The sequence below is a fragment of the Oncorhynchus gorbuscha genome, linkage group LG04 (assembly GCF_021184085.1).
Source record: "Oncorhynchus gorbuscha isolate QuinsamMale2020 ecotype Even-year linkage group LG04, OgorEven_v1.0, whole genome shotgun sequence".
NCBI classification, from domain to species: domain Eukaryota; kingdom Metazoa; phylum Chordata; class Actinopteri; order Salmoniformes; family Salmonidae; genus Oncorhynchus; species Oncorhynchus gorbuscha.
In genome coordinates, this window is record NC_060176.1 from 12,003,808 (window position 1) to 12,025,350 (window position 21,543).

Consider the following 21,543-nt stretch of genomic DNA (forward strand, 5'->3'; position numbering starts at 1 on the left):
ACAAACAACCACAATTCAAAGTGTTAAACACTTATTTCAATTTGAGATGGTGTTAGTTCAGAAAAACGGATCAGTAATCTAAAGGTTGCTGGTTTCAGATCCTTGGCGCCACTTCCTACTGTTGTCCTTGAGCAACGCACTTAGCTAACCTCTAGATATATCCAGGGACAGCACTGTGGCTGACCGTGTGCTCCTCTCTATACAGTACTAAAGACACATTTTCATATTTGATGGACTAATAAAGTAATAAAGTATTATGCACTTAAACAATTTATTTCAAATGTTTTTGATAGTGTTTGTCAATCTGCGTGAACAGAAATTAGAAGGTTCCCACCTTAGTTGGAGGGAATTAAATAACTAATTTTCAAAAACATACAATTTATTTAAATAAAAGTCTGTGTGGTGCTATTGGCAGGGTAGACAGATTTTTTGAAGATTATGCCTTGAGGTGGAGTGGATTAGATACACATTTCAATGCTAATTGTATTGACGCTGAATCAACATTGAAAGTCCCACTTAAGAAGGTAAACAACATTCCTGTGAGATTAAAAGTAAGCAGTAGAACAGGTAGGGTCAACTTAGTAGGGACCCCATTGCCCAAAGGCCGTAATACTAGGACTCTTTATTAGTTTTACCCAGCTCCAGGCACTGTAGACTTGCTGCCAAGTCATCAAAAAGGAACTCTGAGCTCACAGAAAGTGGGTCATATGTTTGACATAATTAGACCAGGGACAGTAAAATACCTATTAATATAATAAATAAATGAGTCAAATAATTAAGCAAATGTATTTTTTTTATGTAAACATTTCTCAAACACGGTGTTGTTAGGGAACCTCTCTTTACTAGCCTATATAGCCAATAAACAGTAAACATATGTTGCTTAACTGTGTGCTCCACCCTGGATAGTTAATCCTGAGTCATTTCTCCCACTTAATTCAACATGTTTTAATATTATTATCCCTTACTTTTACATAAAGGTTCCTGTATCAACCTACCTCAATCTAACCTTTAGTTACACTTAACATTAAGCTGTCACCCATAAATCATCACAGTTTGTTTGAGTTATTCAAAGTGCTCATCAACTTGCGCTGTTTAATATTACTTCTGTATGCTGAATTGAGTTTACTCTCAACCTCAATCTATTTACCCAGAGCTTGTGTAATAATGGTTCTATACATAAACCAAGTATAGCTATGACGATAGAGCAGTCAAATACGCAACCCAGAGCTGCTAAAATCATCAAACATTGTTGAAGCCTTTGGGTAAGGTGGAGCCGCACACAGCCTCTGGCAAGACCAAGGTGGGGAAGGATGGATAGGCTATTCAGTGAAGGCTTTGTTAGGAAAGAAACAACCTGGGGCATATGACATAGCCTAGGCAGTGTGAAAGACATTTAAAGGCTGGGCCAATTATCAGTCATAAATCAGTCAATAGCATTTTGGTAGAGCGCCCTAGGTACAGTAGTGAGTTTTGAGCTCTGTATGAATTCCAGATTGACCATTATGAATATTCCATTGTCCAATGTAAAGATGGGTCAGATACAAAAAGTACTAACCTACAAACCTGCAACAGATTCTTCCCTATAGCAGATGAATTTAGACATGATCATATACAGATATGATCATTTCACACATCGGTCGGCTCTGGTCGGCTCTGGTCGGCTCTGTCGGCTCTGGTCGGCCCTGGTCGGCTCTGGTCGGCCCTGGTCGGCTCTGGTCGGCCCTGGTCGGCTCTGGTCGGCTCTGGTCGGCTCTGGTCGGCCCTGGTCGGCCCTGGTCGGCTCTGGTCGGCTCTGGTCGGCTCTGGTCGGCTCTGTCGGCTCTGGTCGGCCCTGGTCGGCTCTGGTCGACTCTGTCAGCAATGGATGATAAAAAAAGTTAGATGATTGACCTCATAGAAAAAGGCAATTCTTCCACAAATGTTGATCAACTGACGGTACAATATTTAATGTCATGTGTTACATTCATGGCAGGAAAACCACTAAAACCAATCAGGATTTGGCTTGACAGAACTGCCAAAATGAAGGAAACACCAACATAAAGTGTCTTAATTGTGCGTTAGAACATAAAAACTTCAATGTGCCTCAGCATAAATTCTACAGGTGTCTGGAACTCTATAGGAGGGACGCAACACCATTCTTCCATGACACATTCCATAATTTGTTGTTTTGTTGATGGCGATGGAAAACACTTTCTCAGGCTCCGCTCCAGAATAACCCATAGGTGTTCAGTTGGGTTGAGATCTGGTGACTGAAACACACACACACACACACACACACACACACACACACACACACACACACACACACACACACACACACACACACACACACACACACACACACACACACACACACACACACACACACACACACACACACACACACACACACACACACACACACACACACACACACACACACACGACCATGTTAATTGCTTAATTAACTCAGGAACCCCATCTGTGTGGAAGCACCTGCTTTTCAATTTGTATCCCTCATTTACTCAAGTGATTCCTTTATTTTGGCAGTTACATGTACATCTGTGGTAAAATAAGTTAGTATCAATGTAAAATGAAATATAGAAAGCCATGCAGGTATAGCAAACTTGTTTAATGGGTTTTAAGTCAAATGTGTACTTTCTGGTCATTTAGTTATTAAAAAAATGGCACATATTTATATTGATATTATATCTTAACATATTGACTTTTTAAAAATGTATGCTTAAAGTGAGGGTTTGAAGGTTTGTTGAATTAATCTTAACAAAAACCATAAGCCTTAAAATGACAACCATCAATTGAACAGGGAACATTTGACAAATAAGTTTGAAAAAGTAACATTTTCAAACATGAATTTGGAAAAAATAGATATGCTATGAAACATAATAAATGCTAATGTGTTACTAAAGCTCAGTTAATTTTGCAACAGCCTGGGCTGTATGTGCTATATACAAACTAGTTATTCCTGTTGAGTTTAAAAACACCCCAAAAATAATAGGTTGATACTGTTGATAGACTTAGTGGCCATATGAGAAAGCTGAAGTGATTAACGCTCTAATAGTTGTGAAATAATACTTAGAATAGTTGTGCAAAAATGCACATTAGTGTATTCAAATTATTTTTTAATTATTTTCAATTTAATATATATATTTTTTTAATCAGGATGCAGTTCCTGGATAAACTCGGTGAGTCACACTAGTCCATGAATACTACTATGAATACAATTAGCCCGATCGCTCCTTTGAGCAACAGCAGCGAGACAAATGTTTGCATTGGGACAATGTGTGCTCAAGATACTGAGCCAATAGAGTGGATGAATGTATTTTTAATCCGCAATACATTGGCTGACTTTTTGATGGCTGTGGAGATAAACCGTTTTGTTCTATTAAACCTCACTACTTATTTATTATGAATGTATCTGTAATTATACATTAAAATGTACATTACATAAAGAAAATAACATGTATTGTGTTGTGGACACCAGGAGTAGTATCTGCTGCATTTGGGATAATGGGGATCCTAATACAATACCAAATACCAATAGCTCAAACCACTGGAGTGGAGATGCTGCCTGAGGTGAATAGATATTGAATGAGGAAGGAAGGCACCTCTCCCTGTAAAAAATGAATCACATAAGACTATTAAGTAACTTCTCTTGTGCAATATAGATGTGTAGGTTTATAATAAAGGACATTATGAACCCCCTGAGTTTATAATAACAATATGGGTACACAACTAATCCCAATAATAGAATACTTAATGAAAATATCTAAATTTATATATAAATGTTCATGCTTAATATACTGTTAATGTTCTGAAAAACCTCATAGACAGAACATTGAAGTCTTAAAGTCGTCATTGAGCCATGTTTAACCTGTGGCCCCACCTTTGTGTTAACCTTTAAGGTCCCTCCTCAAATACAGGTGGTTATAAAAACCAGATCCATCCTAAGCACCTCTCTCATATCACCTGTGCAGGACCTGTTCACTACCCCCAGGATCACCATGGGGACAACCAAGGACACACCGATATGGAGGCTGATATGCCTGGTACTACTGATCAGATCAACACAAACAGGTTGGTAGAATATTCATTCATTAGCCTAAATCAGAAACTGTTCTGATTATTACTATAATATATATTTTTCTACATTTTTAAAAGTCTGACAAATCTGTCAAATATACATATTATTTCATAAATCCGACTGAATGTTAATTACAAATAGTAAATATTCAGGACAACACCAAATGATTATGATGATTGACACTCAGCAGGTCGAAAGGTTTAAAAAGCTGTAACCACAAGTTTAGTATGATTAGGTCACTTTCAGATTTGATAACATACACTATATATTTAATGTAAAATCTCATTATGTAAAAAAAAAAAATGTATTAGCTATTCAGAAATGTACCAACACACAGAAAAGTGATTGCATGTATTATACATGCATTTTAAAGAATTCAACAGTAGGCATACAGTAACAGTTTTTAGTCAATAATAATGGTTTTCCTTTTTTCTCATTTACTACGATCATATGATTACATTATTCATTTAAATGTTCATCCTATTTCTGTTCCTTATACACATTTGTTTATGAGATTGTTCCTGTCTAAATGTAAAAATGTTACAAATATGTGTTGAAAAATCTGAAACTCTGCGAACGCAGGAACATTCCCTTTAAAATTAAATTGCACGATAGCGCTTAACTTTGGCGATACGGATTGAATGGAGCCTTAGGTTCGCTGTCAATATTGAATGGGTCACATCATGCTTCAAATGTCCCTTCGTCTGGCCATACTGCTGTGCAAATCAAATACACTTCTAAAAGCGCAGTGCAACAATCTAAATCTGCAATGATTGAATTCCATCCGGAATGTTCATATAATATTGTAAAATACTCATGAATTGCTTTTATTTCAGTGAGCCCCACCACAAGTGTAACAATCATCCCGACAATGATCACAACGATACCCACACTTTCAGGTAAATCTCTGACCGAATGCACACCGAATAAAAGACTGGGTATCCATCAATACGCTAAGAAGGAACTGACATTTGTATTCCTTGTCCCTCAGGAGTGAATGCTTCACACAATGACCAGGTCTGCAGCACATGGGGTAACTACCATTTCAAGACCTTCGACGGGGACTTTTTCCAGCTCCCCTCCACCTGCAACCATGTTGTGACCTCACTGTGTAAGAGCAGCTATGAGGCTTTCAACATCCAGATGAGGCGGCAGGTGGTGGACAACCAGCCCACCATTAGCAAGATCACCATGAAGCTGGATGGTGTAGTGGTGGAGCTTTCCAAGGGTGGTGTTGTGGTCAATGGGCAGACGTGAGTTTCCCTGTCATTTGACTGATTCGCCATTCTGCAAGCACCTCTCTTGGGGATTGTATGTGCTACATTCTGTATGTTAATATTACTTATAATCATAATGCATAGGATGACCTTTAAGTATCTTCTTCCTCCTGAAGGGTGACCCTGCCGTTCAGCTTGTCTGGAGTCAGCATCGTGAAGACTACATCCAATGTGAAGGTCGTAGCCAAACTGGGGCTGGTTGCTGTTTGGAACAAGGATGACTCCCTAATGGTAAAATACCTGCATTTCTAATTTTCCTCTTCAATGGTTGATTAGTTAATAATGTTACAGTTTTCTTTAGATTAAAAGCATATCAACTTTGCCTTCAATGGCAATGATCAGCAGTTGATCGTGAGTGAGAGACATCTGTTTTTTGCTGCTCCTTGTCTCATGTTGGTTGAAGCACTGTCTACTCCCCTCCTAAGATATTAACATTGAAAGGCAGAATTACCTGAAGAACGAGGATGAATTAAACAGGATATGTGAAGATGTATACCCTATACACATACAGGCTAATGTTCCAATGTTTATTTGATGAAGTGTTTGCAAATATTTGTAGATTTGAATGACATTTTCTGTCACTTCCTAATATAAAGACAAAGACTTTAATAAAAATACTTTGATACAAAGACTTTAATAAAAATAAAGAGTATTAACATGGAGGATAGCCAAGACTGAACATGTGAATGGTGCTGAACAGGATAAGATTTTGTGGACAAAACACATTGTATCTGGTGTTTCTACAGATTGAAATGAACGAGAAATACAGAAACCAGACCTGCGGACTGTGTGGTGACTTCAATGAAGTCCAAACATATAGCGAGTTCATCATCAATGGTAAAATAATTTTTGAAAATGCCAAAGCTGAAATGTAACTACATTACATACTGTAGGTGAAAAATCTAATTGTCAATGTCTGTGTTGTTGCAGGTGGGGAACTCTCTAGCTCGGACTATGGAAACCTCTGGAAACTGGATGGCCCTCTGGAAGTCTGTGAGGAGCCTACGCTAACTTCTGTGGAGAGCTGTGGAGATGAGGTATTCCATTTCACACCACAGAAGAAGAATACAAAACAATGTTAATAGAATTTAGAAATAGCAATTATTCCATGTGATCCAACAAATGTTTTCTATATAGTAACCTTTTGTGGTTTGTCTCTATTTGTAGGAATTTTGTCAGCAGCTGTTCTCCAGTGCAGCTTTCAGTAGCTGCACTAATTATCTGGACATGGACGCCTTCATCAAGACCTGCCTTGCAGACCTGTGCCACTGTGATAACAGCACCAACTCCTTCTGCCTGTGCAACACCATCTCAGAGTACTCCCGTCAGTGTGTTCATGCAGGGGGGAAGCCCCAGCAATGGAGGACTGAACAGTTCTGCTGTAAGTATGCAGATACTCTCCAACATGCCCACCAAACACTAAATGATCATGTTCACAATCCATTTTAAGGAAACTGTTAATCACAATGTTTATTTTCTCAGATAAGACATGTCCCTTCAACATGGAGCACCAGGAGTGTGGAAGCCCCTGTGTTGACACCTGCTCCAACCCAGAGGCCAGCCAGTTGTGTGAAGACCACTGTACAGACGGCTGCTTCTGTCCTCTAGGTACCACATAGGTTCAACTCTGTTGTACAAGTTAACCTCAAGCACATCATGAAAACACCACACCTTTTACCCATTATGCCTTTTATGTCAATGTGTGCAAAAGTCTTTGATAATGAAATAAGTAAATATTGAATGTTTCTCTCAGTTACTTTCTCGAGTCAATGAAGTTCTCTGTGTAAAGAACTCATTAGAATAACTTAAATCTACTGATTTCTGCCTGATCTCTCACCAAATAGGTACTGTTTTTGATGATGTCAGCAACAGTGGCTGTATTCCATTGAGTGAATGCCTCTGTGTCCACAATGGACAAGTATACAAATCTGGAGAATCTTACACCAGCAACTGTAAAGAATGGTAGGCCAAGTACATCATCTGATTTAAACATCACATATCCCATGCTTCATTTTCATGAATCATGCCAAACTCCACAGTGTGATTATAGAAACTAAATCATCAATATTTCTAAAATACTGTGTGAATGCAGTTGTGAGATGAGCCTGTAAATGTTTCTTTTAGCACCTGTGCTGGTGGTCAGTGGGCCTGTACAGACAAGGACTGTCCTGGGACCTGCTCTGTGGAGGGAGGATCCCACATCAACACCTATGATGGGAAAGCCTACACCTTCCATGGGGACTGCTCTTACATTCTGACCAAGGTCAGTCCATGTTGTGCAGTATAGCAAAGCAATAGAAGCAAGTAGAAACTTGATACGTTTTCAGTGCAAACTAAGGTGAAAATGTGAGGTAAAACAGATTTTCCTCAAGCCATTTGTTGACATAGAAATGGGTCCAAACGAGTCACTCTCATTTCATGTTTTTGCCTTCAAAATCATGCTTGTTTTCTTTCAGCAATGCAATGGATCTGAATTCACCGTGCTGGGAGACATTGTGAAGTGTGGGTTGACTGACACTCAGACCTGTATGAGGGCTGTTACCCTTGCCCTCTCCAGCAGATCCACCGTAAGACAACTCCCCAAATATGTTTCAGAGAAAATAACACAATGACCTGTCAACTCATTTCCAAACCAAACCACTTCTTGAAGATAATTATACTGGCTTGCAAATAAATGTCCCTAAACCTTTTGGACTACACACACAATAACCTTCTTTAAAATTGCCCTGATTTGGCAAATATTGCCAGGCTGTTTGCAATCTTTTAAAATGCTCATGCATGGTAATGTTTGTGTCTAGAGGGGATTATTCAATAAACATATATGAACCAATTAGAATTTTATAGAATCCATTATCTTATCTAATTCACAGGTGATCCAAGTCCAGTCAAGTGGAAGTGTTCTTGTAAATCAGATTCTTTCTCAGCTCCCACTCTATACAGGTGAGATAATCCATTGTAATGCCAAATTAAATTGTAGTGTGGATCAGTGTATGAGTTCCATATAATTTATATTCACTAGATGAAGCCTTAATGATGTCCATCTATTTATTTCATATATTGCAGCTGAAGTGACCATCTTCAAGCCCTCCTCATTCTACATTGTTATCCAGACAACTCTTGGAATTCAACTTCAGATCCAGCTTTCACCAGTTATGCAGATCTACATAACTGCCATCTCATCCTACAAAGGAACAACCTGTGGTATGCTTCAGATTCATCCATCAGTTTCATACCTTTTTCTTCTGTATCTCTATTCACAAAAATCTAATAGCATCATATGGCTTCAATTATTTTCCACAGGCCTTTGCGGAAACTACAATGACGTTCAGGCAGATGAGTTCAGAGTCATCAGTGGATTGGTGGAGGGCACAGCTGTAGCTTTTGCCAACACATGGAAGACCATGGCCAGCTGCCCTGATGTCAAGACTAGCTTTGAGAACCCCTGCAGTTTGAGCATCGAAAACGGTAGATATTTATTAAGCCTACAGATTCATCACTTGTTGAATGATTATAACAAAGTTATCTAAGATGGTATATGCTTATGTTGAAATTATGATTGTCTTTTTCACAGAGAAATACGCCCAGCACTGGTGTTCCATGTTATCAGATCCTAAAGGAGTGTTCTCCCCTTGCCATTCTGAAATAAGACCTGACACCTACAAAACCGTAAGTTAGTTAAGAAGGATACTATCTCAAAGTAATACCATTAAACTCTTATGTGATGAGGTTATAGTCTTGACACACGTTGACTCTTTTTCCAACAGAACTGCATGTATGACAGCTGTAACTGTGAGAAGAGCGAGGACTGCATGTGTGCTGCCGTCTCCTCTTATGTCCACGCTTGTGCTGCCGAGGGTATCCAGCTCAGCGGCTGGAGAGACACTATCTGCAGTGAGTAGACAGCACGGCACCATGGAGAGCTCTCGCAATGTGTCATTATAATGAGTGCTGCAAATTTATTAGAATATAATGATTTTACTGAAACAACAACGGTAGTTACTAAGTACAAATAATCTGAAGAAATAACTGCACAAATACAATGATATAAGGAAATCAATATCTTGCTAATACTACTCATATCTAATGACTTTTCTCAGATAAATTCGCCGCCTGTCCCAGACAAACAGTTTATACCTACAACATGACCAGCTGTGGACGCACCTGCCGCTCCCTGAGCATGACAGACCAATCTTGCCAGGTGAATTTTGTTCCAGTGGACGGCTGTGGCTGTGCAGAGGGCACCTACATGGACGAGGCTGGCCAGTGTGTTGCCCCCACCAACTGTCCCTGCTATGACAAGGGCTCAGTGGTCCCTGCAGGAGAGACTATCAGCAGAGACGGTGCCACCTGGTAAGCACCTCCCTCATACATATAAAGACAGCAGGAGACAGCAGGAGAGGTAGAGATACTCTCAATGATTGGCTATGAAAAGCCAACTGACATTTACTCCTGAGGTGCTGACCTTTTGCACCCTCGACAACTACTGTGATTATTATTATTTGACCATGCTGGTCATTTATGAACATTTGAACATCTTGGCCATGTTCTGTTATAATCTCCACCCGGCACAGCCAGATAAGGACTGGCCATCCCTCAGAGCCTGGTTCCTCTCTAGGTTTCTTCCTAGGTTCTGGCCTTTCTAGGGAGTTTTTCCTCGCCACCGTGCTTCTACACCTGCATTGCTTGCTGTTTGGGGTTTTAGGCTGGGTTTCTGTACAGCACTTTGGTATATCAGCTGATGTAATAATGTCTATATAAATACATTTGATTTGATTTGATACAAATAAAGATAGGAGACCAAAATAAATACAAGTACAAATGAAACTTCATGGATATATTCAAAACGGTGTATTAAATCATGTCATAATGATATTTGCTGTTAATTTCATTATCTTAACTATGAATACTGTAACTATTTTACAGTACTTGCAGACAAGGGACACTGAGCTGCACTGGGGGAGCAAGATCATTCAGTAAGTTTTATCTTTGCCTTCAATTTATTAATTTAATTTATTGATAAAATATATGGCTCAATATGATTTAACCCTTTACATGCATTCTTCACAAAACAGGTACATTTGAAATGAACCAAGGGGATTCAAGCAATTCATGTAAGACAATGTGATTAATGATGATGATGAATGTGGATATTTCTGGATATATGATCATTATATTCTGCTTGTTTGAGAATTGAAATTATTTTTTTAACGTGTATTCTCATATATCCCCAGTATGCACAGTGCCAATGGTTTTCTTCAACTGCTCAACTGCACCTCCAGGAGCTTCAGGTTCAGAGTGTCAGAAGAGCTGCAAAACTCTGGACATGACCTGTGTGAGTCCCTTACTCACTCTAAATGGGATTGTCACGTACTGTCACTATTATACTGAGTTTTGTGTTGACTTAACAAAAACTTTTGAAAATCTCAATTATGTCAAATACCAAATGTGCACTTTGTTAAATCGCTTTAGATCAGCACAGAGTGCACATCAGGTTGTATGTGCCCCACCGGACTGGTGTCTGATGGGAACAGAGACTGCATCAAGGAGGAACTTTGTCCTTGTTCTCACAATGGAGCTACTTACCAAGCTGGAGAGACTCTTAAGGTTGACTGCAATACATGGTATGCCTGTTTTGTGTCTTACATCTCATGAGGGAGAAAACATAAACACAGATGTACAAATAATGAAAAAAATGTCAGCCAATTTTTGTGACATTATGTGTGTGTTGTTCACAGTACTTGCAAGGACAGACAATGGCAGTGTACCACACATCTTTGTGATGGAGTTTGTGCAATCTACGGAGAGGGTCACTATATCACCTTTGATGAGAAAAGGTTCAACTTTAATGGAAACTGTGAATACACTCTCATTCAGGTTGGTGTCTCTTTATTTGGGAGAATTGTATCAGCATTGAGAAGTGTGAATTTGAACCATATTAAGAACATTTTCCTTTCGCACAGGACTACTGTGGCAATACTAATGGCAGTGGCAGCTTCAGAGTCCTCACTGAGAACGTTCCTTGTGGAACTAAAGGCACCACCTGCTCCAAGACCATCAAACTCTTCCTGGGGGTAATGAGCAACTTGACTTCACACAATACTGTACATTCCATCCCTCGTGTAAAGAACAATCAACAAATCATCAACCAAGTTGAGATCTGATTTCAGACCAAGTTATGTATGAAAACATATTTTCCTTCTTCAGACCAGTGAGCTCATATTGGCAGATGGGACCGCTCAAGTTGTCAGAAGTACTCCAGAAGAGCAGTTTCCTAAACAGATCAGCCTTCTGGGGAATTATCTGGTCATTGAAGTCAAAAGTGGTCTAATCCTCATGTGGGACAAGAAGACCAGTCTCTTTATCAAGCTTAGCCCACAATACCAGGTACATTAAGATACTCTGATGAAGAAATGAATTCAGTATTCAGTCAAATCTGATGTTACAGAGACTTTTGTATAACCCTGCCAAGTCAATCATTTTAATTCATGATCTCTTTTCTTCAGGGGCAAGTGTGTGGTCTGTGTGGAAACTATGATGGCAACGCAAACAATGACTTCACCACTAGAGCCCAGGCGACAGTTGTTGATCCAGTGGAATTTGGAAACAGCTGGAAAGTTTCATCAAGCTGCCCAAGTGTGTCTGCTGTAGTGCACCCATGTGCCTCCAACCCGTACAGAGCGTCTTGGGCCCAGAAACAGTGCAGCATCATTAACAGTGATGTCTTCGCAGCCTGCCAGAACCAGGTATGGATATATTCAACTAGGATATACTACTAGTAAGATATGTGGATTGTATTTTGTGGGCAAAGAAATGTGCTTCACCATGCAACTCCTGTATATCTTACAACACATTGCTGTGCTTTTAAGGTGGACCCCTCTCCTTACTACGATGCTTGTGTGAGAGACTCATGTGCTTGTGACAGTGGTGGAGACTGTGAGTGCTTCTGTACCGCAGTGGCAGCTTATGCAAAGGCCTGCAATGAAGCTGGAGCATGCGTAGCCTGGAGAACCCCTCGAATTTGCCGTAAGTTTCTTCACAATCATTATTGAATGTGATTTTCAACTACATTACGGCACTTGTCAATTCAATACTGGACTAGGTTGACACTATCATATAGGACAGTTGATCATGGAAAGGGATCATTATTCTAGTTCAAATAATGAAAACGTTTTTGTCCACCATATTTTGTCCACCACATACAGCACTGTTCTGTGATTACTACAACCCCACTGGAGAATGTGAGTGGCACTACAAGGCATGTGGAGCTCAGTGTATGAAGACCTGCAGAAACCCTTCTGGAGACTGTTCTAGTTTAATTCCAGCATTGGAAGGTAGGGATATGACCGTCTAACTCATATTTTGTCTCACGTGGATGACTTCTGAATAACAATTGTAATTGAAACTGACCCCAACAATGGTTATAAATATACATGCTTTGTGTCTGAGCAGCCTCAGGCTCCATTTACACTGACTACTGTTATCCTTAACAAGACTTGACCTTTTGTAACCTCTTGGCTATTGTGGTTATTACAGGCTGCTATCCTAACTGTCCTGCGGCACAACCTTACTTCAATGAGGAGACAATGAAGTGTGTGGAGAGGGAACAATGTGGCTGTTATGACTATGAAGGAAACCAGTACACCAATGGACAGAATCTTCCGGCACAAAACTGTGAAACATGGTATGTTAAAATCATTCAATTCACAGTAACTGTGCTATTTCAGAGCATATTCTGAATGTTCTAAGTGTGAAAGTATTAGCTTTTCTGTATTGCATTAATTTTAGGGAAGAGGGTGGTAACGGGTTTGTCTAAGATGGGAAGGTCATGCTAGTTTTTCCATAGTGATACCAATTATGGCTATATGGTAATCTGAAAACTTGTCATGCTCCCCATGCATTTCACAATTTACAGTACTTTATTACCAAACCCTGATTATTTATACCTCTATAATAGTATTTTGAACAAAACAGTTATATCTATATAATTTAAAACTGGGAATATTTAAAACATTTAAATCATTGTTCTTCTTTTAAAGCACCTGCACAATGACTGGAGTGAGTTGTAGTTATGATGTAAATGGTAAGGATGACATCATCAAATAAAAGTAAAATATTTAGCAATGCCCAAAGCAACATTGATTGAATCTAATTTAAAATACTTTGTTTTATTGCAGATTGTACATGCTTGTATAATGGTAAACAACACCCGTATGGAGAAACCCTCTACAACACAACAGATGGGATTGGTAACTGCATTGTTGCTGTTTGTGCCGAGAACGGAACCATTACCAGGAACATTTCCCCTTGTCAAGTGACCACAACTCCAGTACCAACCACAACTTCCCCTCTGACCACAACAACTGTCCATGCAACAACCACACTAAAACCCACAACTGTCTTCCACTTCACAACACCTGGTAAGCAGATAAACTCTTGAATGATTAAAGGGCAGCCCAATTTGTGCTAAATACCACACTGATAAATGGAAATCTTGATGGAACTTAATAGCAATTTGTATGTAAGATGGTAGTAGAGGTCTTCTCGGGTCCAAAACCCTAGAATCAGATCCGGACCTGAACGGATACAATCATTTAAAATGAAGGGGGACCTGGACGCGAACAGACCCGAGAACAATCAGACCCAAACACGAATGGACCCGACGACAACCAGACCTAGACCCGACCCATACTCTAACTGGTCCAGGTCTAGACCAGACCTGATTGGACCAGAGTGACAAACTAATTATATTTATCAGCCAAGATGCTCCTCTGGTTAATTTGTATATTTTGTATATTTTGTCTAGGCCTTCTAGAAGTCAATAAATTCAACATATCATAGTAAAATAAATATGGTACAGGCTATGCAGAGCTGTTGTCAGGTCCATTCAGGTCCAATCAGGTCAATCAGCTGTAAGAGCCAATGACAATCAAACATGACTCGACCCGGACCAGAAGGAAAAGTTTGAATTTTGGACCCGTACCAGCTCGGGCCCCTGGTGGAGTCTCAGGTATTCAGGTGGACCCTACTGTAGGTGGTAGTGATGAGCTTAATTCATATTGACGATATGTTCAAATTGAATATGAATGATACGTTTTGTAAATACGAGCTATTTGGTAAATTCAAATGTTATTATTCTAGCCAAGTTAACTAAAGGTATATCTTTTTCAAAAACAGAACCAACTTCAACTTGGTCTTCTACAACAATGGAGATGACACCTAAAATCACCACAAGTTCATCATTAAATCCTTCAACTACATCATCAGGATCAAGTACAGTCACAATTCCCAAACCGACAACTTTAACTACAACAACTATGGTACCCACAACAAGTGGAGAAGTAGCAACAAAGGAAGAAACCACAACTGAGACTATCACATCTACAAAGCCACCTAAATTAGTCACCACTGGTATGGCAACAACGACATCACATGTCACCACAAAACCATCAGTAACTTCAATTGCGCCAATTACAAAAACACTACCTCACCTTACAGGTACATTGTGGCCTTTAACATCAACAACACAGCCCTCAACAACAACAGAATCAGTCTTCACAGGTGGAAAATTGACAACAGAGCCACACTCCCAAATTACCAATACAATTACATCCGGGATATTCACACACACCACAGCATCATCATCTACAACTGAAAATGTTGAAGCCTCTACCTCAACATCACAGCCCTCAACTTCAATCACAACTACAAAGGCAACTACAACAACAGCAGAGGTAACTACACAGCCGCCTAAAATTGCCACCGCTGGCCCAACAACCACTTCCACCACAGTAATTGTTGAAACGTCTACCTCAACATCACAGTCCACAATAACAGGTGAAGAAACAACAGGGCCAGTTGGCATTACTTCCAATCCCACGACTTCAACAACGACAACAAAGGCACCCACCACAAATACAGAGAAAATTACACCTACCACAGGTGGAACTACAAAAGTTGAAGAAACCACAACGGAGTCTATTCCATCTACATCCACAACGCCACCTAAAGAATTCACCACTGGCCCAACAACCACTTCCACCACTGTAATTGTTGAAACCTCTACCTCAACACCCCAGCCCACATCAACAGGTGAAGAAACAACAGGGCCAGTTGGCATTACTTCCAATCCCACGACTTCAACAACAACAACAAAGGCACCCACCACAAATACAGAGGAAATTACACCTACCAAAGGTGGAACTACAACAGTTGAAGAAACCACAACGGAGTCTATTCCATCTACATCCACAAAGCAACCTAAAGAATTCACCACTGGCCCAACAACCACTTCCACCACTGTAATTGTTGAAACCTCTACCTCAACACCACAGCCCACATCAACAGGTGAAGAAACAACAGGGCCAGTTGGCATGACTTCCAATCCCACGACTTCAACGACAACAACTGCAGAGGTAATTACACCTACCACAGGTGGAACTACAATAGTTGAAGAAACCACAACGGAGACTATTCCATCTACATCCACAAAGCCACCTAAAGAATTCACCACTGGCCCAACAACCACTTCCACCACTGTAATTGTTGAAACCTCTCCCTCAACACCACAGCCCACATCAACAGGTGAAGAAACAACAGGGCCAGTTGGCATTACTTCCAATCCCACGACTTCAACAACAACAACAAAGGCACCCACCACAAATACAGAGGAAATTACACCTACCACAGCTGGAACTTCAACAGTTGAAGAAACCACAACGGAGTCTATTCCATCTACATCCACAAGGCAACCTAAAGAATTCACCACTGGCCCAACAACCACTTCCACCACTGTAATTGTTGAAACCTCTACCTCAGCACCACAGCCCACATCAACAGGTGAAGAAACAACAGGGCCAGTTGGCATTACTTCCAATCCCACGACTTCAAGAACAACAACAAAGGCACCCACCACAAATACAGAGGAAATTACACCTACCACAGGTGGAACTACAACAGTTGAAGAAACCACAACGGAGTCTATTCCATCTACATCCACAAAGCCACCTAAAGAATTCACCACTGGCCCAACAACCACTTCCACCACTGTAATTGTTGAAACCTCTACCTCAACACCACAGCCCACATCAACAGGTGAAGAAACAACAGGGCCAGTTGGCATTACTTCCAATCCCACGACTTCAACAACAACAACAAATGCACCCACCACAAATGCAGAGGAAAGTACACCTACCACAGGTGGAACTACAAAAGTTGAAGAAACCACAACGGAGTCTATTCCATCTACATCCACAACGCCACCTAAAGAATTCACCACTGGCCCAACAACCACTTCCACCACTGTAATTGTTGAAATCTCTACCTCAACACCACAGCCCACATCAACAGGTGAAGAAACAACAGGGCCAGTTGGCATTACTTCCAATCCCACAACTTCAACCACAACAACTGCGGAGGTAATTACACCTACCACAGGTGGAACTACAAAAGTTGAAGAAACCACAACGGAGTCTATTCAATCTACATCCACAACGCCACCTAAAGAATTCACCACTGGCCCAACAACCACTTCCACCACTGTAATTGTTGAAACCTCTACCTCAACACCACAGCCCACATCAACAGGTGAAGAAACAACAGGGCCAGTTGGCATTACTTCCAATCCCACGACTTCAACGACAACAACTGCAGAGGTAATTACACCTACCACAGGTGGAACTACAATAGTTGAAGGAACCACAACGGAGACTATTCCATCTACATCCACAAAGCCACCTAAAGAATTCACCACTGGCCCAACAACCACTTCCACCACTGTAATTGTTGAAACCTCTCCCTCAACACCACAGCCCACATCAACAGGTGAAGAAACAACAGGGCCAGTTGGCATTACTTCCAATCCCACGACTTCAACAACAACAACAAAGGCACCCACCACAAATACAGAGGAAATTACACCTACCACAGCTGGAACTTCAACAGTTGAAGAAACCACAACGGAGTCTATTCCATCTACATCCACAAGGCAACCTAAAGAATTCACCACTGGCCCAACAACCACTTCCACCACTGTAATTGTTGAAACCTCTACCTCAGCACCACAGCCCACATCAACAGGTGAAGAAACAACAGGGCCAGTTGGCATTACTTCCAATCCCACGACTTCAACAACAACAACAAAGGCACCCACCACAAATACAGAGGAAATTACACCTACCACAGGTGGAACTACAACAGTTGAAGAAACCACAACGGAGTCTATTCCTTCTACATCCACAAAGCCACCTAAAGAATTCACCACTGGCCCAACAACCACTTCCACCACTGTAATTGTTGAAACCTCTACCTCAACACCACAGCCCACATCAACAGGTGAAGAAACAACAGGGCCAGTTGGCATTACTTCCAATCCCACGACTTCAACAACAACAACAAATGCACCCACCACAAATGCAGAGGAAAGTACACCTACCACAGGTGGAACTACAAAAGTTGAAGAAACCACAACGGAGTCTATTCCATCTACATCCACAACGCCACCTAAAGAATTCACCACTGGCCCAACAACCACTTCCACCACTGTAATTGTTGAAACCTCTACCTCAACACCACAGCCCACATCAACAGGTGAAGAAACAACAGGGCCAGTTGGCATTACTTCCAATCCCACGACTTCAACAACAACAACAAAGGCACCCACCACAAATACAGAGGAAATTACACCTACCACAGGTGGAACTACAACAGTTGAAGAAACCACAACGGAGTCTATTCCATCTACATCCACAAAGCAACCTAAAGAATTCACCACTGGCCCAACAACCACTTCCACCACTGTAATTGTTGAAACCTCTACCTCAACACCACAGCCCACATTAACAGGTGAAGAAACAACAGGGCCAGTTGGCATTACTTCCAATCCCACGACTTCAACAACAACAACAAAGGCACCCACCACAAATACAGAGGAAATTACACCTACCACAGCTGGAACTTCAACAGTTGAAGAAACCACAACGGAGTCTATTCCATCTACATCCACAAGGCAACCTAAAGAATTCACCACTGGCCCAACAACCACTTCCACCACTGTAATTGTTGAAACCTCTACCTCAGCACCACAGCCCACATCAACAGGTGAAGAAACAACAGGGCCAGTTGGCATTACTTCCAATCCCACGACTTCAACAACAACAACAAAGGCACCCACCACAAATACAGAGGAAATTACACCTACCACAGGTGGAACTACAACAGTTGAAGAAACCACAACGGAGTCTATTCCTTCTACATCCACAAAGCCACCTAAAGAATTCACCACTGGCCCAACAACCACTTCCACCACTGTAATTGTTGAAACCTCTACCTCAACACCACAGCCCACATCAACAGGTGAAGAAACAACAGGGCCAGTTGGCATTACTTCCAATCCCACGACTTCAACAACAACAACAAATGCACCCACCACAAATGCAGAGGAAAGTACACCTACCACAGGTGGAACTACAAAAGTTGAAGAAACCACAACGGAGTCTATTCCATCTACATCCACAACGCCACCTAAAGAATTCACCACTGGCCCAACAACCACTTCCACCACTGTAATTGTTGAAACCTCTACCTCAACACCACAGCCCACATCAACAGGTGAAGAAACAACAGGGCCAGTTGGCATTACTTCCAATCCCACTACTTCAACGACAACAACTGCAGAGGTAATTACACCTACCACAGGTGGAACTACAATAGTTGAAGGAACCACAACGGAGACTATTCCATCTACATCCACAAAGTCACCTAAAGAATTCACCACTGGCCCAACAACCACTTCCACCACTGTAATTGTTGAAACCTCTCCCTCAACACCACAGCCCACATCAACAGGTGAAGAAACAACAGGGCCAGTTGGCATTACTTCCAATCCCACGACTTCAACAACAACAACAAAGGCACCCACCACAAATACAGAGGAAATTACACCTACCACAGCTGGAACTTCAACAGTTGAAGAAACCACAACGGAGTCTATTCCATCTACATCCACAAGGCAACCTAAAGAATTCACCACTGGCCCAACAACCACTTCCACCACTGTAATTGTTGAAACCTCTACCTCAGCACCACAGCCCACATCAACAGGTGAAGAAACAACAGGGCCAGTTGGTATTACTTCCAATCCCACGACTTCAACAACAACAACAAATGCACCCACCACAAATGCAGAGGAAAGTACACCTACCACAGGTGGAACTACAAAAGTTGAAGAAACCACAACGGAGTCTATTCCATCTACATCCACAACGCCACCTAAAGAATTCACCACTGGCCCAACAACCACTTCCACCACTGTAATTGTTGAAACCTCTACCTCAACACCACAGCCCACATCAACAGGTGAAGAAACAACAGGGCCAGTTGGCATTACTTCCAATCCCACGACTTCAACAACAACAACAAAGGCACCCACCACAAATACAGAGGAAATTACACCTACCACAGCTGGAACTTCAACAGTTGAAGAAACCACAACGGAGTCTATTCCATCTACATCCACAAGGCAACCTAAAGAATTCACCACTGGCCCAACAACCACTTCCACCACTGTAATTGTTGAAACCTCTACCTCAGCACCACAGCCCACATCAACAGGTGAAGAAACAACAGGGCCAGTTGGCATTACTTCCAATCCCACGACTTCAACAACAACAACAAAGGCACCCACCACAAATACAGAGGAAATTACACCTACCACAGGTGGAACTACAACAGTTGAAGAAACCACAACGGAGTCTATTCCATCTACATCCACAAAGCCACCTAAAGAATTCACCACTGGCCCAACAACCACTTCCACCACTGTAATTGTTGAAACCTCTACCTCAACACCACAGCCCACATCAACAGGTGAAGAAACAACAGGGCCAGTTGGCATTACTTCCAATCCCACGACGTCAACAACAACAACAAATGCACCCACCACAAATGCAGAGGAAAGTACACCTACCACAGGTGGAACTACAAAAGTTGAAGAAACCACAACGGAGTCTATTCCATCTACATCCACAACGCCACCTAAAGAATTCACCACTGGCCCAACAACCACTTCCACCACTGTAATTGTTGAAACCTCTACCTCAACACCACAGCCCACATCAACAGGTGAAGAAACAACAGGGCCAGTTGGCATTACTTCCAATCCCACGACTTCAACAACAACAACAAATGCACCCACCACAAATGCAGAGGAAAGTACACCTACCACAGGTGGAACTACAAAAGTTGAAGAAACCACAACGGAGTCTATTCCATCTACATCCACAACGCCACCTAAAGAATTCACCACTGGCCCAACAACCACTTCCACCACTGTAATTGTTGAAACCTCTACCTCAACACCACAGCCCACATCAACAGGTGAAGAAACAACAGGGCCAGTTGGCATTACTTCCAATCCCACAACTTCAACCACAACAACTGCGGAGGTAATTACACCTACCACAGGTGGAACTACAAAAGTTGAAGAAACCACAACGGAGTCTATTCAATCTACATCCACAACGCCACCTAAAGAATTCACCACTGGCCCAACAACCACTTCCACCACTGTAATTGTTGAAACCTCTACCTCAACACCACAGCCCACATCAACAGGTGAAGAAACAACAGGGCCAGTTGGCATGACTTCCAATCCCACGACTTCAACAACAACAACAAATGCACCCACCACAAATGCAGAGGAAAGTACACCTACCACAGGTGGAACTACAACAGTTGAAGAAACCACAACGGAGTCTATTCCATCTACATCCACAAAGCAACCTAAAGAATTCACCACTGGCCCAACAACCACTTCCACCACTGTAATTGTTGAAACCTCTACCTCAACACCACAGCCCACATCAACAGTTGAAGAAACAACAGGGCCAGTTGGCATTACTTCCAATCCCACAACTTCAACCACAACAACTGCGGAGGTAATTACACCTACCACAGGTGGAACTACAAAAGTTGAAGAAACCACAACGGAGTCTATTCAATCTACATCCACAACGCCACCTAAAGAATTCACCACTGGCCCAACAACCACTTCCACCACTGTAATTGTTGAAACCTCTACCTCAACACCACAGCCCACATCAACAGGTGAAGAAACAACAGGGCCAGTTGGCATGACTTCCAATCCCACGACTTCAACGACAACAACTGCAGAGGTAATTACACCTACCA

The 21,543-nt window shown here is 41.5% G+C and overlaps 1 protein-coding gene across 1 annotated transcript in view; it reads left to right on the forward strand.

Moving 5' to 3' along the window:
- Positions 1–3,160: 3,160 nt before the first annotated feature.
- LOC124033475 (mucin-5AC-like) overlaps positions 3,161–21,543 on the forward strand; it is a 29,806-nt gene continuing 11,423 nt past the window's right edge. The window contains 31 exon segments of the mRNA XM_046345500.1: positions 3,161–3,182; positions 3,975–4,046; positions 5,073–5,334; positions 5,475–5,589; positions 6,105–6,195; positions 6,289–6,395; positions 6,526–6,739; positions 6,841–6,966; positions 7,203–7,320; positions 7,483–7,621; positions 7,815–7,925; positions 8,229–8,298; positions 8,422–8,559; positions 8,659–8,823; positions 8,930–9,024; positions 9,123–9,249; positions 9,456–9,708; positions 10,282–10,331; positions 10,590–10,690; positions 10,828–10,979; positions 11,094–11,232; positions 11,319–11,429; positions 11,563–11,742; positions 11,862–12,101; positions 12,225–12,381; positions 12,561–12,689; positions 12,892–13,039; positions 13,395–13,438; positions 13,533–13,775; positions 14,533–14,961; positions 14,964–14,990. Coding sequence (XP_046201456.1) covers positions 3,161–3,182; positions 3,975–4,046; positions 5,073–5,334; positions 5,475–5,589; positions 6,105–6,195; positions 6,289–6,395; positions 6,526–6,739; positions 6,841–6,966; positions 7,203–7,320; positions 7,483–7,621; positions 7,815–7,925; positions 8,229–8,298; positions 8,422–8,559; positions 8,659–8,823; positions 8,930–9,024; positions 9,123–9,249; positions 9,456–9,708; positions 10,282–10,331; positions 10,590–10,690; positions 10,828–10,979; positions 11,094–11,232; positions 11,319–11,429; positions 11,563–11,742; positions 11,862–12,101; positions 12,225–12,381; positions 12,561–12,689; positions 12,892–13,039; positions 13,395–13,438; positions 13,533–13,775; positions 14,533–14,961; positions 14,964–14,990 — 4,375 coding nt within the window.